The sequence below is a fragment of the Sebastes fasciatus genome, chromosome 7 (genome assembly GCF_043250625.1).
Source record: "Sebastes fasciatus isolate fSebFas1 chromosome 7, fSebFas1.pri, whole genome shotgun sequence".
Taxonomy (NCBI): Eukaryota; Metazoa; Chordata; class Actinopteri; order Perciformes; family Sebastidae; genus Sebastes; species Sebastes fasciatus.
Genome location: NC_133801.1, coordinates 9,660,751 through 9,675,631, shown reverse-complemented (window position 1 = coordinate 9,675,631; position 14,881 = coordinate 9,660,751). Strand labels below are relative to the sequence as shown.

The 14,881-nt window shown below is 41.2% G+C and overlaps 1 protein-coding gene across 8 annotated transcripts in view; it reads left to right on the top strand.

The window, feature by feature from the left end:
- The window catches only part of rap1gap2a (RAP1 GTPase activating protein 2a), a 105,632-nt gene that overhangs the window by 78,478 nt on the left and 12,273 nt on the right, over positions 1-14,881 (top strand). For 5 of the 8 annotated variants that reach the window (XM_074641435.1, XM_074641437.1, XM_074641434.1 and 2 more), the window contains 7 exons: positions 875-959; positions 8,841-8,876; positions 11,819-11,851; positions 12,495-12,527; positions 12,754-12,975; positions 13,081-13,184; positions 14,463-14,541. In XM_074641435.1, coding sequence (XP_074497536.1) covers positions 875-959; positions 8,841-8,876; positions 11,819-11,851; positions 12,495-12,527; positions 12,754-12,975; positions 13,081-13,184; positions 14,463-14,541 — 592 coding nt within the window. The remainder of the gene's footprint in view (positions 1-874; positions 960-8,840; positions 8,877-11,818; positions 11,852-12,494; positions 12,528-12,753; positions 12,976-13,080; positions 13,185-14,462; positions 14,542-14,881) is intronic. The other 3 variants (XM_074641436.1, XM_074641439.1, XM_074641433.1) reach the window with 1 other exon arrangement.

The window sequence follows — 14,881 nt, the reverse complement described above, 5'->3', positions numbered from 1 at the left end:
TTATCTACGTAGCCCATAGACATCTATAAGGTACGTTGTTCAGCACCGCAAAAGCCCCTGCATCATCTGCCGCCATTTTCACATGTTTGAATAGTGGTCGTGGTCCCGCCCCTTCCGCTACGTAGCCAAGATGCCGACAATTGAGTGTGAAAAGTGTCCAGCGTTCCACACTCAACGACTTGACCGTTTTGAGTACAATATCCGGGTATTTTGAGTGCATTGCATTTTGCCATACTTCACAGTGTGAACGCACTTATGCACTCAAAATAGTACGTGTAAGTCAGTGAGCTATTCATTTAGCTGTCGAGTTAGCATTACTTTATCTTGCTAAATTAGGCTCAATAATGTATGAGCTTCTTAAGTTTCTCTCTTTATGCAATGTACTTGCTGTGTTTTTAAGAGTTACAAGAAAACAATTGGGTTTTCCACAGACCAGACTTGTAAGCAGGATGAATTTATTGTTTTAGTTTCTATAGTGGGATTTTTGATTATACATTATGGTGTTATTCTTCAATTTCCCTCAAAGATTCCTTCATTTGCTCCTAAGTTACTCAAAATGAAGATATGTGACGCACACAAGGGGGAATGAACGTCTTGAAAATGAGACGTCCTTTGCAGTTAAGCTAATGGCGAGAGCACAGCAAGCCATGAATAAGTTGAGGGGTAATCAGAGGGGGAATAGTGGTCTAAGATGTCCTTTAGCCACACACTTAAATAATGGAAGGGCAGTGCATCAGCCTAATCAAATTACTGTGAAAGTGCATTGTGTACGCAAATGAGGCCCGGTGACCTTTTGTAAAAAATTTGGAACATTTCGGTGGTCATGAACATCAATCAATCTTGCTTACTCTTCATTTTGTCCTCTTCTCTCCAGGAAACAGGAGCTGCTGAACATTTCCAACGTCCCTCTGGGAGAATGTCCGCCCTCGCCGCCCCGCACTGCACCGCCCAGCATGAAGGTAGGAAACACACGCCAGCACACATATGGTGGGACATACACGTGTACACACACATATTTTTAGATGGATATTGATTTACAGAGTTTTTCATGCCCTCTAGGCCTGTTAGAAAATCTATTGATTGTAATTATCCTAATTGAGAAATCATTTTAGTAAGCAAAGCGGTTGAGAGACAGTGACAAACTGCAGTGTCACAACAACTTAAAGTTAACAACATGACACATTGATTTAAAGCAAAGGAAGCTTTTTACATGTGATGATGTTGTTTTGTCACATTAGCCGTGTTTCCATTCAATTGTCAAGCGAATTTTAAGCGAACTTTGAAATGTTGCAAAAAAAGAAATGCAAATTATTTACATTAACTGGTTTGGAGCAAATAAACTCGGCAACAGTGTAGTTTGGTCAGAAGTTGGCGGTATAGGCTACACATGGCTGTGATCCGGCAGTAAACAGATCTTAGAAGAAGGAGAGGTTGTGAACCGGAAACAAAGTAAGTCGGCTTGGCCATCTAACCATCTACGAGAGAAAAAATGGAAAGACGTTTTCAGGAATTTGTTTCAATTGGGCAATTTTTAATTGTTCTTTCATACCAGCTTTTATTGGCCATGTTTCATGTTGTCCAACGACGAAGACAAGCATTCGCACGTTATGAGAATATCTGAGAATTCGCCGACAGTGGAAAAGGCTGTGTCAAATCGGTCATGTGAATTAAATGTTCGCTTTGTCAGAATTTATTTGTTTCCATAACACATTTAGCGCATCAACTCTTTTACGATAAAGGCGAAAACTACCTCAAGCAAACTTTTTTTTCGCAATTGAAGATGTTTTATCGAATTTTGCCGTTTCCATACAGCTTTTCTAATGCGATACTTCCAAAATGCAAATAAAAATATGTGAATGGAAACATGACTAATGTTGCAACATTTATCTTTTTTTTTAAATAATCCCAGGCATTATTTTCTTGTCTGCCCTCTACTTACTGTATGAAAAAATGCAACTTGCATTATAATATGATGAAAATTATTTGGGGTTTGTGCTATTTTGTGTAGCATATAATCTCAAGGTCGTCAAGTTAGGGCCGCCTATGTTCAAGTATGATTCCTCATCATTTATTTCAAATATTGCTCTCAGAGAGAGTGGCATCATTTTGCAAATTGAACCCAGTTTTGCAGTAAATGCTCCATGGGTGATATAATATATGATTTTCAATAGCTGCTTGATATATACGTTGATAATTATTGAGTTGCTTCTGCAGGCGTGGTGAATAAGAGCCTGATCATGATCTCATTTCCCCTCATAAGACTACTTTTATTAGCAGTTTCGGTATGACTCTTTAGTCTTTGGATTGGGTTTCCTAATGCCAATAAAAGGTTGTGTTATGAAACAGGAATTCTAGTTGAATAATCCTGTGGTGTAGATTTGTTTATGACCAACTTCAGTAGGAAAATGTTGAAGCTTTATTCTCAGTTGATATTCTGACCACAACTTAAGTTCAATCAAACGGTGTCATCAAAGGAAAATTTAGCCAAAGCAGTGACTCGGCAAATTGAAAAAAATATCAGAGCAAAACCAAACTGAATGTGAATACAAATTAAATCCATCCGACGGTAGAGGATCATCTTTCTCAGGTGTTGTCACACTGATTCATGTAGTGACATATTATAGTCCTACACATACAGAGAAAATTGTATTTATATAAGATTGTAAGGTGTTGATGTTTTCAGACATTCATTACTCACACTGCATTGCACTTGTTCCACAGCACTTGTTTTTCATTTTTCTTCCAGCATGATAAAAGAGAGGGTACATTTTGCACTGAGGCAGATTAGCAGGGTGATATACAGGAAATAGATGATGGCTCCTGCAAGAGGGAGACACTTTCTGCAGCATGTCACCTTGAACTAAGCCATCATTATTGAATCTGCTAACATAGAGAGAGATAGCACAGACAGGAGGAGAGGAACAGAAAGTTTGCTCACGGTGAGGAAGACTGATTGAAAATATGGTTAAGCCAAGACAGGAAAAAAACACCATCATATAGGAAAGGAAATATATGAGAGAAATATAATTGTAAGACCTCAATTTCCCTCTCAATGTGTGGCAGATTTCTGGTAATTATCAATCGGCAACCCACAGTTTTGCTGTGTGCTAGAGTGGTCTAATCATTAGACCACTCTAGCACACAGCAAAACTCTAATGGTCAGATATTCATCATCAATGTCACACTGGTAAAGAAGTCAGAAGCTTATAATTTCCTGTAATCACAGTCCACATCAAATCCATCAAGAGCCTTTACAACTATGTGTTGCTTTGTGTATTAGAGGAAAATTTCGTTGAACAAACCACTAGTCTGACTCACCGGATAAAGACTTTGGATATACGTAAGCCTGCCATTGGCCACTTATTTATTATCTATTTACCTATCTATTTTACGAGGACACTGTAACTGCGTCCCGGGTTTAGCGCCGCCCAAGACAATTATGATTTGTTTAAAGACATACAAACAAGCCAGAGCGTTTTTCCCCTATACCAGAATAATTAAATATGGAGCCAGACTTTTTTTATAGCATTGACACAGCACTGTGGAGACTAACAAACCACAGATGATGATGTGCAGTAAACATTTAAGTGATACACTACATTGGGTTTCTTTAAAAACATCCTTCCTGCTTCTCAGATTGGTAAGCACATGTTAAAGGGAAAGTTCGGGTGTTTTGAAGTGGGATTGGAAGAGGTACTTATCCATAGTCAGTGTATTACCTACAGTAGATGACGGTCGGCACGCCGCCAGTTTGGAGAAGCAGACAGGAGTTACCACATGGAAGCAAAGCAATGCACTGCTGTGGAAGGGGCCGGCAGCAAAACCTTTTTTAGCCTCCTAAAAGAAAGGCAAAATATGTCCCAAAAAGTGTCCGAATCTCAGGCTATTTAATCTTCTGTTGTCCATTTTATGGGCTGGATAATGCACTACTCATAAATCAGATTGCACAGACTACATGTCGTTGCTACGCACTGTAGTTATTGGCTTTGCTGCTTCTAATACAGGGGCCATAAAGATGAGGCCACACATAATGCAGCTCAGTACTGGAGCTACTATGCTCTGCAACTACATGTTCTTTGTGAGGACATTTTTGTCTTTCCTCTTTAAGAGGGTTTTTCAGACAGGTGTTTAGGCTCAGGTAATAGTGGTGAGCAAACAGCGTTAGCGAATAAATTAGTTCAAGGAAAGTCCTCATAATTGTCGGCAATTACACTTTAATTACACATAATGTAGTGTATGTGTTTGTGTGTGTGTGTGTGTGCGTGTGCGTGTGTGTGTGTGTGTGTATTTTGTGTCGACACATTCTCACTGGAAAAACCTGTTCTGTTTTCACACAAGACTTAGTTTGGTGCGTGACTTGACTTTCCTGTTTAAGCTTGAGGCGTTTAAAGGCCAAATACACATTAAAAGCGAGCAAGAAGGAAATAACTCTCTAAATGTAGAAGTGAGGTGAGAATAAGAGGAAGGCAGAGACATCAGAGGGCTCAGATTATTCAGCAGCTATTGTTAAGGTAAGTCTGCATTTTGACTTAAAACAACAGTCTGTTAGTGTAGTGTGGAAGTTTACCTGCTTATCAATTCTAGCAACTTGTTGTCTTCCATTCATTACTTCACTGCTCAGCAGCAGCATGCTGATTGTGAATACAATATCAGTGCTACTGTCTAGTAAACTCAATAGTAATGTGCTTAGTTTGAACAAGCTGGCGGAGGAACAACCGCATCAAACTTCTAGATTTTCATGTTGTATTTATAGCAGAGTTACCTCCCACATGTGAAGTATTTCACAACAATATTTCATAACCCAGGGACCGAGCCAAGACAGTATTGACTGATGTATCAAATACAGATGTCAGCCAGTGTTGCAGGTATCCGACAGAGCTGTGCTATAAAGATGCTACAAGGGTGTTTGTGTCTTTACTGTACATCTGATAGCTGTAGAGGCCAGAGCTGCCAGCTCAGGCTCATCCCTTCATCCACCCATCACCTTTGTGACCCAGAGAAGGAGTTGTGTTGTGGGCAGAAGAGACTGTGGATGTAGCGTCGGGTCATGCTATTATAAAGCTAACTTTGGCTGAGGTGCACATATTTTGAACAAGGCTGTCTCAAACAGAAATGAACTGCACTCAAACAGCAAGTGGCTGAATTTTTGCACTTCTGTTTCCCTCGTGGTTGAAGTTGATGACTTTTTTGAATGGATTTTTGGTTAGATATCTAGGCGGAATCTAGAGGTGCGGTGAGGAGATTGCAACAAACTGAAGCCTCTCCAGTGTGCCAAGCATGTTGGAGAGCTACGGTGGCCTATGTGAAAAACGCTAATGGCCCTCTCTGGAGCCAGTTGGAGCAGAGACAGTGCTTAGAGTGTGTGTGTACATGGGAAGTGAGTGGTGAAGCAAGAGAGAGAGAGCACATGGAAACATGGCAGTGCAACATGGCGGACTCCGTGGAGAGAGGACCCGCTCCCTTTGTAGATATAAACGACTTATTTGTGGAGATTATCTTGCCGAACAAAACGTATAAGTATCATAAACATTTGTTTACCACATAGTTTATTTCCTGCAATAATCCAAAACCCAATGGAAAAATCCCAACCAGGGTGATGCTAACTTCCTGGTTGACCTGCAAAAATACGTCATCCCTGCAGCACTCTATAAAAAGAGAGTTGAAAAGAAATCTGAATTAATAACAGAAAGAAGCTCATAGTAGAATCACCACCTGGCAAATTCATCTAATTCACATTTAATTCCTTTCCCAAAGCTTCCAATTCATGTTTTTGGTCAAGTTAAATTCTGTAATACTCCTTTAATCCTGAAGATAACATGATGAGACATGGAGGTCACTGTCCCTGTCTGTGACTTATCATGATTGCTGTCAATGTGCGGATGATTGTGTCCATGACTTTACATGAATATGTGTGAATTCTAGCGGCCGACGAGCCTGTCAGTCAGTCAGCCAGCCGATCTAATCTGCCTGTAGTCTGTGATAGCCTCAGCGGGTTGCCATGGGAGATGAGAGATGCAGATGTTGTTGCTGGGCTAGAAAGAGAGAGACACAAAGGAAGTAAGGAGAAAGAGAGGAAAGGTGGAGAAACACAGACAGAAAAGAGAAGATAATAGAGCGTTAGGAGAGGAGAGAGGACAAATTAGCATAGTGAGACACTTGGATAAAAGTGCAAGGACAGAAAATACAGACATCCTGTTTTGGAGTGACAGATAGGTGTCTCTTGTCCTTGTCCTCTTGTCTGGCCACTGCAGGGGATGTAGATGATGATTGAACACACTGTCAGCGCTACAGGATCCCTCTGAAATAGTGCCAGGACACGCTGCATCAGTGCGTCTTTTAAACTGCCGTGGTCAACAGTGTGTGAGGACGTGCCGCTCACACCTCGTTAGATTCAAAGAAAAGAAGGCTGCAAGAGCTAATTCCTTCCTCTCGTCGCCCTCGTATGATCCCAGTAACCATTACACCACACACACACAGACACACACACCTCACGATAACACGTGCAGTTTGCTGAGAGTGCACGCCGACTGCCAAAGTTGCTATCTAACAGATATAGACAGCTGTGCTTTTTGTTGTTGTGGCTTTCTGGTGTTGACTCTGCAGGTCCAGCTCACAGCACTTACACCTTTAACTGGTTAATATTAACTGCTTGATAAGCTCTCTGTGTGTGTGTGTGTGTGTGTGTGTGTGTGTGTGAGTGTGTTTCTGTCTGCAGTGGGAGTTGTAATGATAAGTGCAGGTAAGCAGTGTAGGGAATAACTTTAGTATTTATTACATTAGTGCTGTCAAAATGTAGTCATTAACAGTTTTTACCGCTAGAATACAGTCATTCAAACAGCCGTAAAACACTTTTCCAGACATTCCTGGTTGAGGAACTACAGTTTATTGGTAAGGCATTTATTTCCTAGTTCCTCTTGTGTTGTATTTTATGACGCTACAAGGTGTGCAGCATCCAGACTGGTGCATTTATAAGCGTGATAGTGTGTGTTAGTGTGTGGTATTGGCTGTCAAAGTCATTTGAAGTAGGTTATAGTTTACATTTTTATCAATGAAAGTGGCTCCTTTTATTTTTATTCATTGGTTACATTCAGTGGGCGACCTCCAGGTCTGAGAAGTGAAGCCAATGCTGAAGTACTTTTAACTTGCATTCTTTCTAATAGCCAGCAGGGGGCGACTCCTCTGGTTGCAAAAAGAAGTCTGATTGTATAGAAGTCTATGAGGAAATGAGCCTACTTCTCACTTGATTTATTACCTCAGTAAACATTGTAAACATGAGTTTATGGTCTCAATCGCTACTTTCAAGTCTTCTTCAATACAGCATGATGTTCATTTAGTAAATGATGGTCCCATTTAGAGTCAAATAGACCATAAAGCAGGGTATGCTTTAGGGCGTGGCTACCTTGTGATTGACAGGTCGCTACTACGGCGTTGTCCGGTCTGGGTGTCGTCCGTGTTTTCGTCCTACAACTTTAACCCTTTCACAGTGTGTTTTCAGTTCATGAAAGTTAATTATAACCTTTTTGGTCGCCTAAAAATGTCTTACTCAGCGTTCGGTTGTACTTAGCTCCACCCTCTTGTGTCACTTCTGGTTGCAAAAAAAAACAAGATGGCGACAAACAAAATGCCAAACTCGAGGCTTCAAAACAGCAGTCCACAAACTAATGGGTAACGACACGGTGTATACTTCCACTTCTTATATACAGTCTATGGTTACATCACGATTCAACAGCAGTGTAGTGTGTGGTAGCTATTTAAGGTGGAAGCACAGCACTGCTGTTGTAGATTATTTTCCAGGAATGTTTTTTGACTCTTTGTTAGCCCTCTTTACTTTACTTGTTTGCTTGGTTTCCTCACTTCCATTTCTCTTCTTGTGCACTGATTCACCTAAGCTGAACAGTAAATCAGAGTGATTTCTCTCACCGGTGAGCTCCGCCGTCGATTCAACATGCTGAATCAACTGAAAAATCACTTGACACGGGGCAGACTAGAGTTGACAATGTGGGACATGCTGCAAAAACTAGTCCGACAGACGCTCACCAACGACTCCAAACTGTCTGACTGTCGGCTTGGTGTGTCAGGACCTTTAATGTTTAATCTTCATGCTACTTTACTGTCCGATGTGAAGCAATAATGGCATAGCAGCATCTCCTGGAAGGTCAAGTCCGTTCCATTTCTGTGGTTCAATGTCACGAGAGTTGACGGAAATTCATGCTGTCTCCTTTTTTCAGCAGTGATATATTGTAGTTAAAAAACTAAACTGGTTTGAATTTATGTTCATTCTTATTTTATTATTATTTATATTATATATTCATATTTATTATTATATTTTATTAGTTTATTTTGACCAGGATATATAGTTTCAGTTTAGTTTTTCTTAAAGAATATAATTTTTATTTAGTTTCAGTTTACAAGTTTTTCATTTTAGTTTTTAGTTTACTATAATAACCCTGGTGCGCACACACACACTTTTACAGCCACCCTGCACACATTGTGTTCACACATTGAACAGGTGCCGAAATCGGAGCACAAAGACACAAAACATGTGGACCATTATCAACCTCACAGCTTGTTTATGTGGACGCCCCGGGGACAGAGACATGTGAATGCACTCGAGGACGCATGTGTTTGAGGAAGTGGTTGCTTATCAGCGTGTGTGCATGTGGGTGTGGGAAGCTGGAAGTGTCTCCCCTGCCCTGCCCTCTTGACACAGCTAAGTTTATACCGTGGAGCAGAGTAGAACACAGTGAGCTGGCCAGAGAGATCTGCTGCTGTCAACAACCAAAGTCAAAGTTTAGCATGCTGTTTTACATGTTTTCTAATCTTCCTCTTGTCTGTTTCAGTCCGCAGAGTTCTTCGATATGCTGGAAAGGATGCAGGTATGAAACTCTCATTAATTCTTTCCTTTCAAGTTTCTTTCGTTGCATGTGTTTCTTATTTCACCACCTCTATTTCTTCCTTCCTTCCTCTATCCCTCTCTTTGACGTACCTCTGTGCAGAAAGGTTGCATATGATGCGTGTAGCAGCATGTTTGTGCTGGAGAGATTTTTACACCGAGTAAAACATGGAACATACTGTGAAATAGTCTTCTGTACTCTCTCTTTTTCTCGGACCACTGCCAGATTTAACATATACAAGGATGAGACAGACATTGATGTTTGCATCAGTGTAGGTCAGCCCGCTGGGTTCAGTCTGTTGCTCAGATTGGATAATGCACATGCTGGGGGCAGAGAAGAATAGCACTGGAAAGATCTGGACTGGCATAACTATTTTCTCCTTCTCTGTATGGAATTCATTCAATTCATTGATTTTGTTTTTCTTTCTCTCTCTGTATGACACTTCTTTGTGCCCCCCCTCGGGCCCCTAAGGGCACAGGCTTTGAGTAGTCTGAAGACACCTTGGGATATAAAAAGGGAGAGGAGGAGGAGGAGGAGGAGGAGGAGGAAGAAGGTGTGAGGAGAATTGAAAGTCACAGAAAAAGAAAGAGGGAAAAAATGGCCAAATGAAGATACAAAGTAGAAGTAGAAGTTATTTTTGTTGGTTCTTTGAGGGGGAATAAGGGTTTATGGTTCGTGATGAGATCTCCAAAATTTGTGAGTTGGACAGTCGTACCAGGTCTAGTCACTGGAAATGTTAATACGTTGACAATGACCCTTACTTTTAAGTATATGACCAGTCACTGAAAGGAATGAGTTTTATGCCAGCCAATTATACTGTTATCAGGCCATTAAATGTGCAATATCAGTGGTTATAAGCCTCATAGATGTGGGTCAGTAGGGCCCTTCTACACCCATTAATAGTTTTATCTTCTATTCACATGGGCAATCACCGAAAGAAGGAATAAAAGAAGATGACAATGACCTCTAGTGACTGTAGTAATTACGACAGGAGCAGAAGCAGAAGTCAGGCGCTGAAACTCCATATGGGTTGGAGGTTGGAGGCGACGGATGAATCACAACACACAGGGCTTTCACCCAGGAGGTCGGGGTCTGCATCCATTGTGAAACCAACAACGTGTAGTTGTCTTTGTGTTCACAAGCATTAAGTTTCACTTTTCAAACGTAGTTCTTTTAAGCCAAAACATGATGTTTTTCCTTAAACTTAACTGAGTTGTTTTGTTGCCTAAACCTAAAGAATGTTTCATGCAGTTTTACAACATGTTAGAACACGTTGCTTTCTAAGTTTCGCTTTCACTTTTAAAACGTAATAGGCGTAGTAGGCCCCTAATGCGACATCTATGATGCTTATAGCGTATAATGCACATATAATGGTCTGTTAACAGTCGCATTGGATGTGGCAATCCATGAACACAGCACATTAAACTTTGATCCTAATAACAAACATTGCTGGTGTAGTCTGCCTGATAAAGTTTATTCCTCTTTGCCAATGACCTTCACTGCACTACAGTAGGTAACATGTAGTTTATTTTGAGTCCTGCATACAACGTCCTGCTGCGGTGAATACTCACCAGAGCACCAAATTTATAATAATCCACTGCTGAAAATAGTTCCCAAATTAAATTGCTCAGCTGTTAGGACATTTCTATTTTTAAAATAAAACTTTCAAGACCCTTTTTTAAAGATTTACATTATGTAAGATTACATATGAATGAATAGGTTTGAGTGTCACAGACAGGGTAGGGACGTTGGTAATCATATTCTTGGTCTTTTTATGTGATTTGTTGACAAAAATCTATAATAAAGCCAGCCTTATACTGTAATTTTCAAATATGCTGCTCGGGGAGATACATAAGGACAAGAAGACATCAGTAGAGTTATTTGGAAAGCGTGACTGGTTGATGACATTCAGTCAATGCAGCCTGATGATCAAAGAGTCTCAGACACACAGAAACTATGCACCTCATCCATCTTTTCTGACCCTCAGCTTGCATCGACCTGCTCTCTTGAGCGCCGCCACCTCGACATATGGAGCTCAGTGTTCAAAGTGTGCTTCAGTGCTGTAATCTAGATGGTGCTGATGAAGGTCACCTTTATGATCCCCATCTCTTTGTTTCTCCTTTCCTTTCTTCTTCCTCTTCTAACGTCACCTCTGTCTTCCTTCTTCTGTCTCTCTCTTCATCTTTGTCTCTCCGTCTATGACTGAAAATTAAAGCCTCTTCAGAGCGCCTTTGTGATCAGTCTCATATTGTTGACAATGACTCCCCCGTGACTGTAACAGCTGCTCCATCAATATGCACTCAGACAGACACACACCACTACAGACCAGACTGAGAAGTGTGAGTGTGTCTGTACAGTACTTGTGCTGTTCAAATGAATTCTTGGTATGATTGTTGGCATTAGAAGTGATGCTAGTGGTGTGTACGTTCAGCTCTCTGAATCCCATTTCCTCACTTCTATGCTCAGTCATGTAGACAAGCTGTTCCACTGGGCCTGTATCATAATTGGCCAATTTGCTCCGTGTCTGCCAGATTGGCTTTTCATATCTGCATGTATATACAAAACATTGCAGCCTCAGTGCTGCCGTGTCACACAAAAAGGTAATAACAATTGAGGAAAGGAAAATTTAGCATGTCTGGAAGCTGGTGAGAGAGATATGATGACTCAGCGTCTGTATTACCTGTATGTGTGTGTGTGTGTGTGTGTGTGTGTGTGTGTGTGTGTGTGTGTGTGTGTGTGCGTGTGTGTGCAGAAAAGTGAATCAGCATGTATGACTCACTCAGTTGTCATCTGGCAACAGAGGCAGGTCTGAGAGTGAGAGTGCCATGTTTCCGGGACAGTTTTTAAATGCACAAATATAAACGAAACTTGCTTTTTGACCCTTGTGCTTTTCCGTCCTCATGCTGCGTACGGACACTAATCAGGTCCCTAAAGCTGAAGAGCCCAAAAGATGGAAGGTGTGACCAGACACACACGTATCCGTGTTTGTGTTAATATGTCTCTGCATGTATTTTTCGTGCCTCCTGATTTGCTCTGTGGTTGTTCTTGTCTCATCTGAACCCCCCCCCCTCTGTGAACGCTTTTTAAATTTTTCTCAGGGCTTTTAAAGTGCCAAATCAATAGCCTCCTGATCTGATTGATTATAAGTTGAATGAACTCCAACTGTCAATTGATCCTCTCTGGACTGCCAGTATCCTGACTCCTGCTGCTGCGGAATATAAATGACTGGCTGTCCGTAGCGCTGCGCCCTCAGCGGTGCAGACGGGCCTCAGCAGTATTTAGAGGTCACACACCGGAGCCTTGATACGCTAGCAGACTGCACAAACGACTACAGGCTCATAACAGCTCTTAACCCCGGGGGCTACTGATTCACAGCTCTGACATCATCAAGGGGTGACACGCCCTCATCGATGTTTGCTGATGACTGTGCATTTCAGGCTGTTGCATCATCATCATCACCTAAGAGTCCATTGTGTTGCCTTTCTGTTCCTGTGTTTGTGACTGTGTGTGCTCGCAACTGTGAAAGTGAAAGTCAGTGAAGTTCACTTATGTTAAAATGACTCCCGTTAACAGTGTGTGTGTTTGTCCTCTATTTGACAGGATGACTATATCCCCTACCCACGGATAGAAGATGTGAGTCATTCCTCACTCACATAACACACTCATAACACACATTTACACCCCTCTCATGTGTAACCACTAGTCAGGAGTGTTTCCGACAATAGATAACACATTTAAAGTAGAGGTACTTTACATTCTTTTTAATTCTGGAAAACTTTGCATGCCCCGGAGCGATTATATCTGATCATGTTTTTGCTTTTATCTCCCTCACTGCCTCCCTCCTGCCCTCTCGTCCAAGGTCCTGGATAAAGGTGGTCCATACCCCCAGGTGATCCTGCCACAGTTCGGGGGTTACTGGATTGAAGATGTGGAGGCGCCAGCAGGGACCCCCTCCTCCTCGGAGTCCAGTTTTTGTGAGGAGGAGGACGGAGGAGAGGGCATGAGCCCTGGCGGGGGGCACAGCTACCGCCTGGAGTGTAACAGCACAGCCCGCGCCTACCGCAAACACTTCCTAGGCAAGGTGAGTGTATTAATGTCAGCATGTATTTAGGAGAGGAAGACAGTTATTGTGTTTGACCTAAAATCTCTCTCGCTCACAACCTCTTCTCTACACTCTCACATCCAGGAACACATGAACTATTACTGCACTGGCAGCAGCATAGGACACCTCATCATGTCTCTGAAACACGAGGAGGCGGAAGGACAGGAGTTCCTACGCATCATGCTCAGGTACAATGAGGGAAACTGTTAGTACCAGTGTCTTATTTTGATGCATTTCAAAGTGCCAAACTGTAAAGTATGTCTAACATAGGTGGGGCTCGACTCACATGACTTGGACTTGAGTCAGATGACTTTAGACTAAAAAAGGACTTGCAACACGACTTAAACACCAATGACTCGTGACTTAACTTGGACTTGAGCCTTTTGACTGGAAAATACTTGATACCTTCCCTCCAAACCCAAAGATTAAGAAGTATATTATTTAAAAAGTATGTGCACGAAGACGGTCAACTACCCGGTACCGGAGGTAACTCCGACAGCGTCACAGATGTTGGGTTTATTTACTTTTTGAGAGATTACTTTATTGATTTGTCTGAGTACAGGATTTACTCGTGGGGGAAAAACTGAACCGAACAAACTTCATTTCTATTTTTTTGCTGTTTATTGCTAATTGCCCAAAAAGTGGACTCTGGACTCTTTATTTTTTGGTGAATATTGTTGGGACTTGCATTTTATTATCTTACAATTAATTACAAATTTATACTTCTAATCCACGACATTTCATAACGAGTACTTTTACTTTTGATACATGTACATTTAGTGGATAAAACTTAAAGGTACAGTGTGTAGGATTTGTACTTCTTCTTGTAAGTATTTAAGATGGTATTAAAACAAGTAAAACAATCATAATAATAACCAAATTTCATGACAATCCAATAATTGATGAGAAATTTCAGTCTGGACCAAAGTGGTGGACGAACCATCTAACTAACCAACGGACAGAGTGACACTGATATCTGAAAATAATAATGAAGCAGGCCTACCTGGACACTGCCTCACTCCTCCTTTCTCTTTTGTTGCAGCTCTTTGTCATGATTACATGTATCTCTGAACAGATTTGCGGTGTTGTAGCGGACAGCTTTCCTGTCATTATCACAGTTGGTGACATTTTCATCAACAGAAAAACAATGAAATGATGCTATGTTGTCGATTAGACATTGTGGGCGCCGCCCGCAGAGGTGACCGTAGCCAGGTGATGGCTAATCTCCTCTCCGACAGCTGACAGTGATAATACCAATAATATCGCCAGTATCAACACATTGTGTATCAATCAGCCTAGCTGCTTCTTTTTTCTCTGTTGAGACTAAACTCATCATTATCAAAGCTTTTGACTAATATCACCTAATTGCATATAAACTAGGCGTAACAGAAGTTAAAAACTCTCTTTGATGGAACAAATCTGTGAACAATCTGACCAGCGGAGCTCCTCTTCTTGTTCTGTTTCAGGTCGAGGATCAAAACAGTCCATGACAGGATCTCTTTAGCAGGAATCAACCAGCTGCCCAGTGTACCGCAGATTGCCAAGGTAAGATACAGCTTTAAAGTTTAAAAAATATAGGCATTTCCTTCTATCCTCTCCATGTATACAGAGCAACATCTGAACATAATGCAGCTGAAATGGCTGATTTGATACGTGGAGGCTGGCTGACTCTTAACTTAAAGAGGGAGCTTGAGGGTGAAGGACGTCTTTTCAGCAGCTTATTGATCTCATAATAACAGCACTAGATGTTTGTTTTTTTTCTAATTAACTTTTCCAACACATAATGCAACACAAGACAAAACATTACAGTAAATCGATGAAAAAAAGAAATAAACCAAATATTAACATACAAGACGATAATACAAATAAAATAAAACAAACCAAT